This window comes from Nerophis ophidion, linkage group LG01, assembly GCF_033978795.1.
Source record: "Nerophis ophidion isolate RoL-2023_Sa linkage group LG01, RoL_Noph_v1.0, whole genome shotgun sequence".
Lineage (NCBI taxonomy): Eukaryota > Metazoa > Chordata > Actinopteri > Syngnathiformes > Syngnathidae > Nerophis > Nerophis ophidion.
The window spans coordinates 5,104,696-5,119,611 of NC_084611.1; the positions used below are offsets into that span (position 1 = coordinate 5,104,696).

At 41.3% G+C, this 14,916-nt stretch overlaps 1 protein-coding gene across 2 annotated transcripts; it reads right to left on the reverse strand.

The window, feature by feature from the left end:
* Positions 1-2,147: 2,147 nt before the first annotated feature.
* On the reverse strand, positions 2,148-14,570 carry LOC133548939 (gastrula zinc finger protein XlCGF57.1-like). Of its 2 annotated transcripts, XM_061894024.1 has the most exons (3): positions 14,293-14,570; positions 4,720-5,007; positions 2,148-2,559 (listed from the first exon to the last, which is right to left on the reverse strand). In XM_061894024.1, the coding sequence occupies exons 1-3, from the start codon at positions 14,381-14,383 to the stop codon at positions 2,507-2,509; spliced, it is 432 nt and encodes a 143-aa protein (XP_061750008.1). In that variant the 5' UTR covers positions 14,384-14,570; the 3' UTR covers positions 2,148-2,506. The 2 variants fall into 2 exon arrangements, with proteins under 2 accessions (XP_061750008.1, XP_061749922.1); XM_061893938.1 differs by lacking the exon at positions 2,148-2,559 and having other exon boundaries at positions 2,763-5,007.
* Between the last annotated feature and the right edge of the window lie 346 nt (positions 14,571-14,916).

Sequence of the window (14,916 nt, forward strand, 5' to 3'; positions counted from 1 at the left end):
AGCACAGTACAGTACATATTCCGTACAATTGACCACTAAATGGTAACACCCCAATAGGGGAATATTATCACCATTTCAAAAGGGTTAAAAACAATAAAAATACGTTCCCAGTGGCTTGTTTTATTTTTTGAAGTTTTTTTCTTAATTTTAACAGTCCCAGAATATCCCTAAATAAAGCTTTAAAGTGCCTTATTTTCGCTATCTTCGAAACCACTATCCATTTCTCTGTGACGTCACACAGTGCTGCCAATACAAACAACATGGCGGTTACCACAGCAAGATATAGCGACATTAGCTCGGATTCAGACTCGGATGTCAGCGACTTAAGCAATTCAACAGATTACGCATGTATTGAAACGGATGGTCGGAGTATGAAAGTATTGAAGAAGAAACTGAAGCTATTGAGCTAATAGCTATTGACGCTATTCGGCCATAGCGTGGGTGTACCTAATGAAGTGGCCCATAGCATGGCTGCCTTATTAGCATCGCCGGTAAAATGTGCGGACCAAACGATCAGGACTTTCGCATCTTGTGACACTGGAGCAACTTAAATCCGTCGATTGGTAAGTGTTTGTTTCGCATTAAATGTGGGTATCTAGTTTCAAATGTACATACAGCTAGCGTAAATAGTATTTTAGCATTGATTAGCGTAGCATGTTAGCATCGATTAGCTGGCAGTCATGCCGTAACCAAATATGTCTGATTAGCACATAAGTCAACAACATCAACAAAACTCACCTTTGTGATTTCGTTGACTTAATGGTTGCAAATGCATCTGCAGGTTATCCATACATCTCTGTGCCATGTCTGTCTTAGCATCGCCAGTCAAATCTGAAGACACTCTGGTACATTCAATGGGGGTCTGGCGGGGGATTTCTTGCCAGTGGTGCAACTTGAATCCCTCCCTGTTAGTGTTGTTACACCCTCCGACAACACACCGACGAGGCATGATGTCTCCAAGGTTCCAAAAAATAGTCGAAAAAACGGAATATAACAGAGCTGAGACCCGGTGTTTGTAATGTGAAAATGAATATGGCGGGTGTGTTACCTCGGTGACGTCACATTCTGACGTCATCGCTAAAAGACCGATAAACAGAAAGGCGTTTATTTTGCCCAAATTCACCCATTTAGAGTTCAAAATCGGTTAAAAAAATACATGGTCTTTTTTCTGCAACATCAAGGTATATATTGACTCTTGCATAGGTTTGGTGATAATGTTCCCCTTTAAGTCGGGGTCCACGTTCATCCATTCATGGTTGTGTAGTCAGTGCCTTAACTGTGCCAGCAGGGGTCACTGTAGTTTGTGCACAGTCCGAGTCGTGTAGAAAGAGAGTAAACAGGCGCCATGACTGCTACCAAAGATGTGTGCGGCTCAGCTGTCGTTTTGACTTCATTTTCCTGATGAAATAAATCAAAAATAAAACATCAATGTATAGTTCTAGACCAGGTGTGTCAAACTCATTTTAGATCTGGGGCCACATGGAGGAAGACTTCTATAAACAAGTTATCGATGCTTTTGATCAGAAGGAGCTGCGCACAGACTTCATTTATAAATTAAGGTGAGACCATAACAACGTTTTTTTTTTAATCAAATGTGCTTTTCATGATGGTATCCTTACATCACACTCAAATCTATAAGCGCAGGCCCAAATTTACCGCATGCCTTTGGTAAGTGCCGGAGTGAAAATAGGTTTTAAAATAATTAGCGTCCTAGCGGCAGTTCAAGGAAATACGGTATGTTATAAAACATAAAAAGCAAATATCTGCTGTGGTTTGATTATTACAATAAAACATGTCACTTGTTATGCCAGCTTTGGTACAAGTGTGATGCTGGTGTGGCCACAAGGTGAACAATAGCGCTTTTTATCCCCAGGAAAATACAATACTTTTGTGTTTGAAACCGGGCTTTGAGATGCGCGGAGGTCTTCAACTCAAGATGCATCGGACCAGACGAGCAAGCTAGCAGGTAAGAGCCGGATTTAATATATAAATGACAAAAGAACACTGATGCAAAGACAAAAGAAAGCGCGTGCAATGCGCAGGGAGCTAGGCTAACACTAGCACTGAGGTAAAGTCCAAAAAGGCACGCGTCGAGTCCCAGAAGCTAAGACGGAACTTAGCAGCCAAAAACGGACCAGATCAAATAGCCAATAAATTTCTCTTTTAGGAAACTTTATTTGTATATAAAACATTATTGGGGACTGAGAAAAATAATACAAAAAGAGGACACTATATCAGGTTCAAACACCGATGACATTATTAAACAGACAAGCAGCAAGGAATTAAACAGAGACAGGATTCAATTCAGCTCAATGAGGAGAAACGTCTGGGCTGTACTCTTGTACAGTCTTCCACCACGCTCTGACAAAAGGATTGCACGCCTCCTCTTCTATTTGAACTTTCCCTGATTACATGGCAACAGCTGTTTCTAAGGGGAGAGGGGGTCGTAAAGAGCTGTTGCCCTCCGTCACAAAGCAGTTCAAAGAAAAGACGCCTGGAGCTTGCGTCAGGTCCTGCTTCCTCTCTGCTTTTTTGATCTCAGGTCAAGACAAGATCTTCCTGTGGATTACAATAGATTAAAGAAACCGACACCTTCATGTCGCTTCCCATCGTACAAAGTGGAGTTTTACAAGCCTCTTTGCTTGGTAAGTTTTGTGAAAATTATTCTGATACACTACATGTTAACTGCTTATGTTTGTGTCACATGAGTTTTGATATCTGTAACAAAACAAGTAAATGTTGTTCAATAAAATATAATATAATAGAATACAAAGTATTTTATTGATCCCTGGGGGGGAAATTCAGCCCTGGGGTGAATTCAGCAGGGATTCCTTGTAACTACAACACTATTACACAAGGTTGACATAACACGAACACAACTTCATGATCACTGATGCTCACTTCTGTAATCCAAAAGGAAGGGGAGGGGAAACCCCATCCATGTTGTTCTCAACAAGTCAAAGTTGTGTAGTTGCTGTTTTTACCATCAGTCGAACTCACAGGAGACAAAAAATGTTTAATGCTTAATTTTCTGTAACAGATGGACTTAAAAGACAACTAAGTTAACACATTAAAACGCCAACAGTATAAAGAATTGCTTAATGTTTAGTTTGAGGTAAAGATTTAAAAATTTAATTAAACAGATGCTGAGACACCATACATGTGCCTATTTTTTCAGAAAAAGCTATTGTACGAATGCTGAAACTAAAGGCTGCGATGAGGTAGTGACTTGTCCAGGGTGTACCCCGCCTTCCACCCGATTGTAGCTGAGATAGGGACCAGCGCCCCCCACCACCCCAAAGGTAATAAGCGGTAGAAAAGTGGATGGATGGATGAAACTAAAAGGTTTTTCTCCTGGGATCAAACAATTTGCTCATTTTAGTGCAGCTTTGAACATTTTAGCGGGTGTATGTTCTTGTATCTTAACATATTTTTTATTGTCTGGCATTTTTCTTACGCCACGTGTGGAACATGTTTTTTTTGTGTGTGTGTTTCCATTGTGTCCCCTCATACATCACCCGGAAAAAAAAGCTTTTCCCACAGATTGAACAATTAAAGGCTTTTTTTCTCCACTGTGTGTTCTCATGTGTCCTGTGAGAGAAGTCTTGAGAGAAAAGTTTTCCCCACAAACTGAACATTTAAAGGGTTTTTCTCCAGTGTGTTTTCTCATGTGTCCAGTCAAATTTTCCTTGCGTGAAAAACCTCTCCCACAAACTGAACATGTGTATGTTTTTGCTCCCGTGTGTGTTCTCATGTGTGCAGTCAAATACAGTTTTCGGGCAAAGTTTTGACCACAAACAGAACAATCGAATGGTTTCTCTCCTGAGTGTGTTCTCATGTGTGTTGTCAAATCACTCTTCCGAGTACATCTTTGACCACAAACTAAACACATGAAAGGTTTTTCTCCTGTGTGCGTTCTCATGTGCACAGTCAAATGGATATTTTGGGAAAAATGTTGACCACAAACCAAACATTTAAATGGTTTCTCTCCTGTGTGTGTTCTCATGTGTGCGGCCAAATTAGCCTTTTGAGATATATTTTTACCACAAACTGTACATTTAAAGGGTTTTTCTCCTGTGTGTGTTCTCATGTGTCTAGTCAAATTGAGTTCACGATAAAATGCTCTACCACAAATTGAACAATTAAATGGGTTTTCTCCTGTGTGTGCTCTCATGTGTGTGGTCAAAGTTTGTTTTTGAGAGAAGTTTTTGCCACACACTGAACAGTTGTATGGTTTTTCTCCTGTATGTGTTCTCGTGTGTGTTGTCAAAGTTTGTTTCTGGGTGAAGTTTTTGCCACAAACTGAACATGTGTACGGTTTTTCCCCCGTGTGTATTCTCATGTGTTCATTCAAAATTGGTTTTTGAGAGAAGCTTTTACAGCAAACTGAACAATTGAATGGTTTCTCTTCAGTGTGTGTTCTCATGTGGTTTGTTAGATGGGTATTGTAAGCAAAATTTCTACCGCACTCTGGACAATTGAATGGTTTTTCTCCTGTGTGTGACCTCATGTGTGCTGTCAAATTGATCTTTTGAGAAAATGTTTTACCGCAACTTGAACACTTGAAAGGTTTTTCTCCTGTGTGTGTTCTCATGTGTACTGTCAAAGTGTTCTTTAGTGTAAAGCTTTTCGCACAAACTGAGCAACTGAAACATTTTATACCGCTCTTTTTTTTGGAGCATTCAGAGTGTTTGTTGTCAGTTTGAGTCTTCATATCACCTTCACAGTCTGTATCGCTGCTCAAAGTTACTTCAACCTCCTCTTCAGCTTCACAATCTGATAGTGGAGCTAGGAGGGTGTCCAGTTTTGGTTTCTCGTCCTCATCTTCAGTCTTCACAGAGACAACAGTCAATGACAACTTGGTGAGATCAGCTTCTTGAGTTATTCCTAATTCCTCCTCTTCCTCTTTAATGTGGGGGGACCTTGGATGCTCTTGCTTCAAAGTGGAGCCTTCACCTAGCGGCTCAGGGAAAAGTTCTTGCGTATGACCAATCATCTGCTGGACGTCTACAGGACAAATACAACATAAAAACATTACAGTTCAGACATGATCCATGACATATTTTTCTTTTCACACACTGTCTTCTATGTAATGTATGTGTTTGCAGTGTTTCATGGCCACTCCTTTTGTGTCTTGCAAGAATGAGGGATCAGTGTTTACATCAACGCGGTGCCCGCGGGCACCAGGTCGCCCGTAAGGACCAGATGAGTCGCCCGCTGGCCTGTCCTAAAAATAGCTCAAATAGCAGAACTTACCAGTGAGCTGCCTCTATTTTTTTAAATTGTATTTATTTACAAGCAACCTGGTCTCGCTTTGCTCAATACTTTCATACTCCGACCATCCGTTTCAATACATGCGTAATCTGTTGAATCGCTTAAGTCGCTGAAATCCGAGTTTGAATCCGAGCTAATGTCACTATATCTTGCTGTGGTATTCCCATTGTTTGTTTACATTGGCAGCACTGTATGACGTCACAGGGAAATGGATAGTTGCACCGCAAATGGCAAAAATCAAGCACTTTAAAGCTTTTTTTAGGGATATTCAGGGACCGGTAAAATTTTGAAAAAAAATTCAAAAAATACAACAGGCCACTGGGAACTGATTTTAATTGTTTTTAACCCTTTTGAAATTGTGATAATGTTCCCCTTTAAAAAAGACAGAATCACAACAAGCTTATTACAGCATCTGAAACAGAAGCATCAAGCCCGGCGGGGGAAATGCAACTCTTCACAAGGCAAACAAAACCGTAACAACAAACAAACTGACTAAAAAGCAGCTTATTTTGGTGGAATCATTTACTGTGAAAGTATCATGGATGATAAGAGGGAAACATGATCACTGAATATGTGGTGCACATACACTTTGTGTTAGCTACTCACTAAAACTGTGCTTTCTGATGTACTTCTATGCAATGTGCAATTCTACATAATTGTTTAGGTTTTGCCTTCCAGAGGAAGGTCTTCAGTTGTTTGAAAATGATTCCATATAAAGTGCAATTCATATTTCTTGTACAAAACTAGGGATGCACCAATTAATCGGTAACCGAATATATTCGGCCGAATATGGCAAAAAAAGCCACATTCGGCCTTCGGTGGAATGAGTTAAAAACAAGGCCTAATAGTGACGTGTGACGCAATTTTTCGACGCGGTGACGCAATCAACCAACGTGCGGTGAAGTTGGGATATGTTGTGTACCTGTATAAGTGTATGAGGTTACATGCACACACTTATTGAGATTTAGTGGGGCCTCTGTTTACATTATTAGCCTGTTGTGTAGGCTACCTGTATAAGTGTATGAGGTTACAAGCACACACTTAATTGAGATTTACTTGAGCCTTCTGTTTACATTATTAGCATATCTACTGTGGCTAAGCAGACTTTTGCCAAAAGGACAATCATTCATTTGTTGTGGGTTTATCCACTTTAATGCACTTAATTTTTTTTTTGGAATGCATGTTTTGTTTGAAGGCCTAATATAAATGAAAAACTTTGTCCTTTTTTGAAAAGCAAAGACTACTGGAATATTAAAAAAATGTCAATATTCAATAAAAAATTACTTTATTTGAAAAACATGTCTAAATATTTATTCTAGGCTATTTATGCAATATTTAAAAAATTGTGAAAAACTGCATTCATTATTCGGTATTCGGGCTTCGGTCACAAATTTTCATTTCGGTGCATCCCTATTAACAAAACCCAAAAGCAGTGAAGTTGGCAGGTTGTGTAAAAAGTAAATAAAAAGAGAAAACAATGATCTGCAAACCCTTTTCAACTTATATTCAATTGAATAGACTGCAGAGACAAGACACTTAACGTTTCAACTGAGTAACATGTATATATTTTTTTGCAAATAATCATTAACTTAGAATTTAATGTCAGCAACACATTGCAAACAAGTTGGCACAGGGGCATTTTTACCAATGTGTTACATGGCCTTTCCTTTTAACAACACTCAGTAAACGTTTGGGAACTGAGGAGACACATTTTTGAAGCTGTTGTTTAGTTAAAGGGGAACATTATCAGCAGACCTATGTAAGTGTCAATATATACCTTGATGGTGCAGAAAAAAGACCATCTATTTTTTGAACCGATTTCCGAACTCTAAATGGGTGAATTTTGGCGAATTAAACGCCTTTCTGTTTATCGCGCTGGAGGCGATGACGTCAGAATGTGACGTCGCCGAGGTAACACACCCACCATTTTCATTTTCAACACATTACAAACACCGGGTCTCAGCTCTGTTATTTTCCGTTTTTTTGACTATTTTTTGGAACCTTAGAGACATCATGCCTCGTCGGTGTGTTGTCGGAGGGTGTAACAACACTAACAGGGAGGGATTCAAGTTGCACCACTGGCCCCAAGATGCCAAAGTGTCTGCCGCCAGACCCCCATTGAATGTGCCAGAGTGTCTCCACATTTGACCGGCGATGCTAAGACAGACATGGCACAGAGATGTATGGATAACCTGCAGATGCATTTGCAACGATAGTCAACGAAATCACAAAGGTGAGTTTTGTTGATGTTGACTTGTGTGCTAATCAGACATATTTGGTCGCGGCGTGACTGCCAGCTAATCAATGCTAACATGCTATTTACCGGCGGTGCTAAAGCAGACATGGAACAGAGATGTATGGATAACCTGCAGATGCATTTGCAACTATATTACGTTTCCTTCCACCCACATTTAATGCGAAACAAACACTTACCAATCGACGGATTTAAGTTGCTCCAGTGTCAAAAGATGCGAAAGTCCTGATCGTTTGGTCCGCACATTTTACCGGCGATGCTAACGCAGCTATTCGGCCATGCTATGGCTATGAATAGCGTCAATAGCTATTCGCTCAATAGCTTCAGTTTCTTCTTCAATATTTTTATACTCCAACCATCTGTTTCAATACATGCGTAATCTGTTGAATCGCTTAAGTCGCTGAAATCCGAGTTTGAATCCGAGCTAATGTCACTATATCTTGCTGTGGTATTCCCATTGTTTGTTTACATTGGCAGCACTGTGTGACGTCACAGGGAAATGGCCAGTGTCTTCGCAGAGAGCGAAAATAAGGCACTTTAAAGCTTTATTTAGGGATATTCCGAGACCGGTAACATTTTGAAAAAAACTTCAAAAAATACAACAAGCCACTGGGAATTGATTTTTATTGTTTTTAACCCTTTTGAAATTGTGATAATGTTCCCCTTTAATGTTCACTTGAAAGAAAAGCTTCGTAAAACTCAGTACACCCCCTGCAGTTTTTGAAAACAAACAAAATGAAAAAAAAAACAAGAGAAAAAAAAATTCTGAAAAAGAACCGAAACAGTGGCCCTAAAACCGAGGTTTGCCAGTACTGTTGCACCTTGTATGTCCTTCCTGATGTATCGCAATATACTTTCCCAAACATGTAAACAGTCCTTTGAGTAAGAGATGAAACAAATAACGAGGTGGTTTATCGATATTCTCCACAAAACTAAGCACATTATGGAAGGTACATTAATATACACAGGAAGTGTACAAGTGAAGTGAATTATATTTATATAGCGCTTTTTCTCTAGGTGACTCAAAGCGCTTTACATAGTGAAACCCAATATCTAATTTCTACATTCAAACCAGTTTTGGTGGCACTGGGAGCAGGTGGGTAAAGTGTCTTGCCCAAGGACACAACGGCAGTGACTAGGATGGCGGAAGCGGGGCTCGAACCTGGAACCCTCAAGTTGCTGGCAAGGCCGCTCTACCAACCGAGCTATACTGCCCCTACACACATGTAGGAATCATGATAATTTGGTAGGAACTAAAAAAAAAAAACGATACAATTACACAGAATGAATTCTGCTAGCTTGATGCTAACATACAATGGATTTGCTCACTGACAGGCTAACAAAAAATGAGCAGGGCACATTTCTCCGAACAATCATTCACATCTGTAGACAATTTCCAGTTAACCTAATGTGCATATTTCTGCCATGTGGGAGGAAGCCACAACACAGGGCGAAAACCCAAACGCGCAATTTAAATGCTTGTATGTGTGTGTGTTTTAAATAAAGCATAGATCAACTTTTTACCTATAATGGCCAGTAATACATAAATAATACACTTGTCAGAATAATTGTATCTAAGTTATCACAAAACTTTGTGTTACATTGAGTCCAGCTCGCCCTGCCAGAGGACAAAAGGCTGTCGTTGAGCCTACCAAGCAAAAGGCTTGTAAAACTCCACCGTGTAGGATGGGGAGCGACATGTGGGTGTCGGTTTCTTTGATGTATTGTAATCTACAGGAAGACTTTGTCTTTACCCGAGATGGACAAAGCAGAGAGGAGGCACCTTTTCTTAGAACTGTTTTGTAACCAAAGGTGATGGCTGTTTACGACCCCCCTCCCTTAGAAACAGCTGTTGCCGTTTAATCAGGGAAAGTCTAAATAAAAGAGGAGGCGCACAATCTTTCGTCAAGAGCGTGGGACGAGACTGTACGAGGGTAAAGTGTCCACGCGTTTCTACTCAACTGAGCCAAATTGAATTATGTCTCTGTTTAATTCCTTGCTTCTTGTCTTGTTTAACAGATGTCATCAGCGTTTGAACCTGACAAGACTACATACACTATATATAATAAGTGAAGTGAATTATATTTATATAGCACTTTTCTCTAGTGACTCAAAGCACCTTACATAGTGAAACCCAATATTTAAGTTACATTTAAACCAGTGTGGGTGGCACTGGGAGCAGGTGGGTAAAGTGTCTTGCCCAAGGACACAACGGCAGTGACTAGGATGGCTGAAGCGGGAATCGAACCTGCAACCCTTAAGTTGCTGGCACGGCCACTCTACCAACCGAGCTGTGCCGCCCCACATACCGGCGCATGTCGGGGCTAAATGTCGATGTGTTAACTTTCGCCTCATTTTGTCGTCTCCTTGGCCGTTCCTTTTTTTTTTTAGCCTAAAGACTGTGGACATTGTTCTCGACTGCCTTCCGCACCGTTCAGTGGACTTTTCGGATATTTTTAAAGCAAAAGCACGGACTTCTGCGGCCTTGCCCCCCCCCTTTCAAGGACTGCTCATGGCGGACGCGGCCTTTTTTTGAACGCCACATTAGCTCGGATTCAGACTCGGATTTCAGCGACTTAAGCGATTCAACAGATTACGCATGTATTGAAACAGATGGTTGGAGTACGAAAATATTGAAGAAGAAGAAACTGAAGCTATTGAGCGAATAGCAATTGACGCTATTCATAGCCATAGCATGGCCGAATAGTTGCGTTAGCATCGCCGGTAAAATGTGCGGACCAAACGATCAGGACTTTCGCATCTTTTGACACTGGAGCAACTTAAATCCGTCGATTGGTAAGTGTTTGTTTTGCATTAAATGTGGGTGGAAGGAAACATAATATAGTTGCAAAATGCATCTACAGGTTATCCATACATCTCTGTTCCATGTCTGCTTTAGCACCGCCAGTAAATAGCATGTTAGCATCGATTAGCGTAGCATGTTAGCATCGATTAGCTGGCAGTAAACATCAACAAAACTCACCTTTGTGGTTTCGTTGACTATCGTTGCAAATGCATCTGCAGGTTATCCATATATCTCTGTGCCATGTCTGTCTTAGCATCGCCGGTCAAATGTGGAGACACTGGCACATTCAATGGGGGTCTGGCGGCAGACACTTTGGCATCTTGGGGCCAGTGGTGCAACTTGAATCCCTCCCTGTTAGTGTTGTTACACCCTCCGACAACACACCGACGAGGCATGTTGTCTCCAAGGTTCCAAAAAATAGTCAAAAAAACGGAAAATAACAGAGCTGAGACCCGGTGTTTGTAATGTGTTGAAAATGAAAATGGTGGGTGTGTTACCTCGGCGACGTCACATTCTGACGTCATCGCCTCCAGCGCGATAAACAGAAAGGCGTTTAATTTGCCAAAATTCACCCATTTAGAGTTCGGAAATCGGTTCAAAAAATAGATGGTCTTTTTTCTGCACCATCAAGGTATATATTGACGCTTACATAGGTCTGCTGATAATGTTCCCCTTTAATACGCTGACACACAACATCCGGATTCCTATCATGCATTGCTTCAAAACTATGGCAAGTATTAATGTCCAAAAACAAAACAGAGACAAAGCAGAAAAACAAAGAAGAGACACGGCGACGACGAGTAAGAAGAAGAAGTACGCTTGCAAGTTCTAAAATGATTGGAAAAAAATCATTACAGTTCATCCAGGACAGCTGGAAGTGGAAGGAGTATGCTGCCTGCACATTTTGTAGATCAGACTTCTCCATTGAACACGGTGGCCAACGGATAAACTCATTCATGAACGGATTATATATATATATATATATATATATATATATATATATATATAGATGTGACTTTAAGGTTTTACTACTTACGTATAAAATACTACACGGTCTAGCTCCATCCTATCTTGCCGGCTTATTAGTGATTCCCAAAGCCCAAAAAAAGTCTGCGGGCTATAGAGCGTTTTCCGTTCGGGCTCCAGTACTCTGGAATGCCCTCCCGGTAACAGTTCGAGATGCCACCTCAGTAGAAGCATTTAAGTCTCACCTTAAAACTCATTTGTATACTCTAGCCTTTAAATAGACTCCCTTTTTAGACCAGTTGATCTGCCGTTTCTTTTCTTTTTCTCCTATGTCCCACTCTCCCTTGTGGAGGGGGTCCGGTCCGATCCGGTGGCCATGTACTGCTCGCCTGTGTATCGGCTGGGGACATCTCTGCGCTGCTGATCCGCCTCCGCTTGGGATGGTTTCCTGCTGGCTCCGCTGTGAGCGGGACTCTCGCTGCTGTGTTGGATCCGCTTTGGACTGGACTCTCGCGACTGTGTTGGATCCATTATGGATTGAACTTTCACAGTATCATGTTAGACCCGCTCGACATCCATTGCTTTCCTCCTCTCCAAGGTTCTCATAGTCATCATTGTCACCGACGTCCCACTGGGTGTGAGTTTTCCTTGCCCTTATGTGGGCCTACCGAGGATGTCGTAGTGATTTGTGTTGTGGTTTGTGCAGCCCTTTGAGACACTAGTGATTTAGGGCTATATAAGTAAACATTGATATTGATATAGATATATATATATATATATATATATACACCCCCCGCTGCCCGAAACCCAAACCATCTCCCGATTTCAGAGGTTTCAAGGTTAGCCGCCGGGGCGCTAATTAATTTAAAACCTCTTCTCACTCCTGCGCTTATTCAAAGCATGCGGTAAAAGTAAGCAGGCGCTAGTCATTTTAAAACCTCTTCTCACTCCTGCGCTTGCCAATGGCATGCAGTAAAAAATTGAGTGTGATAAAAAAATAAAAAATTATTATTCTGCGTCCGCGGCCCGGTGGTTGGGGACCACTGCTCCACAGCATGTCATCACGCCCACTTTTACACCATGATGTCTGCATGCCGGCCGGACGCGTGCATTTTGCTGCATCTTATGCGAGATTGCAACGCATACTTGGTCAAAAGCCGTACCTTTTTACACTGATGTTTGTGATATAAACAACTGTAAAACGCTTACTAATATGCGCCACACTCTGTGAACCCACACCAAGCACGTTTCTGGAGAGCATTGGCTCTGTGGCACATTAAAAACGCAGCATAGGGATTACCCAAAATGCCGTGAATCCGTGACTCTTGGCTATTTTACACTCGCCCCCAACCCCACCCACCTTAACCAATGCACGGGGGGGGGGGGGGGGGGGGTGGTAGTCCTTTGAAATGGGCCAAGGACCCTATTGAAACTGGTGCATTTTATTATTCTTTCTTTCTTCCGCACCTATGCGCTGTAATTTGACCCCCTTAACATGCTACAAAACTCACCAAATTTGACACACACGTCGGTCTGGCATGCCTTCCCAACATATTAGGCAGCCAAACCAGAAGAATCAAAATTGCGCGCTAGCGCCCCCTAGGAAGGAAAGAAAAACAGACTGCTTGTAACTTCCGTTAGGAATGTCGTAGAGACATGAAACAAAAACCTCTATGTAGGACTGACTTAGACCTAGATTCCCCATTAGAAACTTCTATACCTAAAATCAACAGGAAGTTGGCAAAACCCCCTTCAAAAAAATTTTTTCGCAAAAAATGCATTTTTCGCCTATTTCAGCTGTAATTTGACCCCCTAAAAATGCTTCAAAACTCACCAAACTTGGCACACACGTCAGGACTGGCAGAAATTGCGATCCAATGAAAAAAAAAAAAAAAAACTCAAAATTGCGCTCTTGCGCAATTTTTGAATAAAACACGGAAAAAACTGCTTCTAGAAAGAAAACACAGACAAAACTGCTTGTAACTTCCGGTAAGAATGCCGGAAAGACATGAAACAAAAACTTCTATGTAGGTCTCACTTAGACCTACATTATAATAATCCTTCAGCAAAAATCAACAGGAAGTTAAAAATTACCCCTTCAAAATAAAGGTTTTGTACACACCCGTCACCTTTTTTCAAAAGTTATCTCCTCCGAGTGCATTTGTCGTTTCGGCTTCAAACTCGCACAGGAGAGAGATTGACCCTTCTGATTAAAAGTATGGAACAGAGTTTTGATTACTGCTCCGGTTTTGATTTTACGCGCCTTCAAAGAACCCCTGCGCAAAGTTACCTAAAAAATGTCATTTTTGCCTCTTTGAGCTGTAATTTGACCCCTTTAAAATGCTTCAAAGTGCAAGTTAAAGCTCTACTATACAAAGCGAAAGCCATTTATCAACAACATCCAGAAACGCCGATCTGTAATTTGACCCCCTTACCATGCTTTAAAACTCACCAAATTTTACACACACATCAGGACTGGTGAAAATTGCCATCTAATAAAAAAACCAAACCCTAAAAATTTAAATTGCGCTCTAGCGCCCCCTAGGAAAAAACCCAGACAAAACTGCATGTAACTTCTGTTAGAAATGTCGTAGAGATATGAAATAAAAACCTCTATGTTGGTCTGACTTAGACCAGGACTTGGCAGCGGCCAAAGGCGGACCCGACCAGCGCTGCTTGCAGCTTTAATTTATTTTGCTCTTCCACTTTCTTCATTTGACTTTGGCATTCTTTCATCTTCTCGGATGAGTTAGCGACTTGTCCAGGGTGTACGCCGCCTTCCGCCCAAATGCAGCTGAGATATGCTCCAGCACCACCCGCGACATCAAAAGGGACAAGCGGTAGGAAATGGATGGATGGATGCCTTCTTCAAGCTAACAATCATGGCGGCTATTTGTTTACATTCTTCAACAAAGTCAGCAGCAAATTTCTCATCAACGCTCTTTTCTTGGCTTGAGATTGCTTTGGAATTACGAAACGTCAAGTCACTCACCTTCATCTTTAGTCTTTTGCTCCGTTGCTGATCCTCTTTCACTTTCTTTTTGACGTGACGTCGCCATCTTAGCATAGCAGTTGTCGTCCATCTTCAATCACGTCTTCAATCTTCACTTCAGGTCACACCCCAACGCTTCGAACTCGACTTTTGTTTCGCGGGCTACGAATATTGGAGGATTTATATCGCTGTCGGATCGCAAATGTTAAAGTTTCTCAAAAAGCCTCAGACCTTCTGTCCGCCATCTTGGTCGCCACCGCAGTCTCTGAGCTGCTCGATCCGTTTGCGCATGCGCCAGAGGTCAGCCACTTCCGTTCCTGTTGTCGTCCTCTTATTCAACAACTGTTGTTTTTGGAATATTTCTTCGTTCTGCCTGTTTTCCTAGGCATGCATTTGACAATTATTAAATGTTTCTTCATTCTGCCTCTTTTCTAGACAACAATTGGACAATTATCTTAATTAATATGTTTTATTTTGACAGCGTTTGCGGAAGCTGCTGTCATGTTTGTGGGTGTACTTATATCTAAACATCGCATTACTCTTCTTTTTTTTTTTTCAAGACAACCTGTCTATCAAATGGACACTAACACACAGGGGCGTCACTAGACCTAATACTGTACTGGG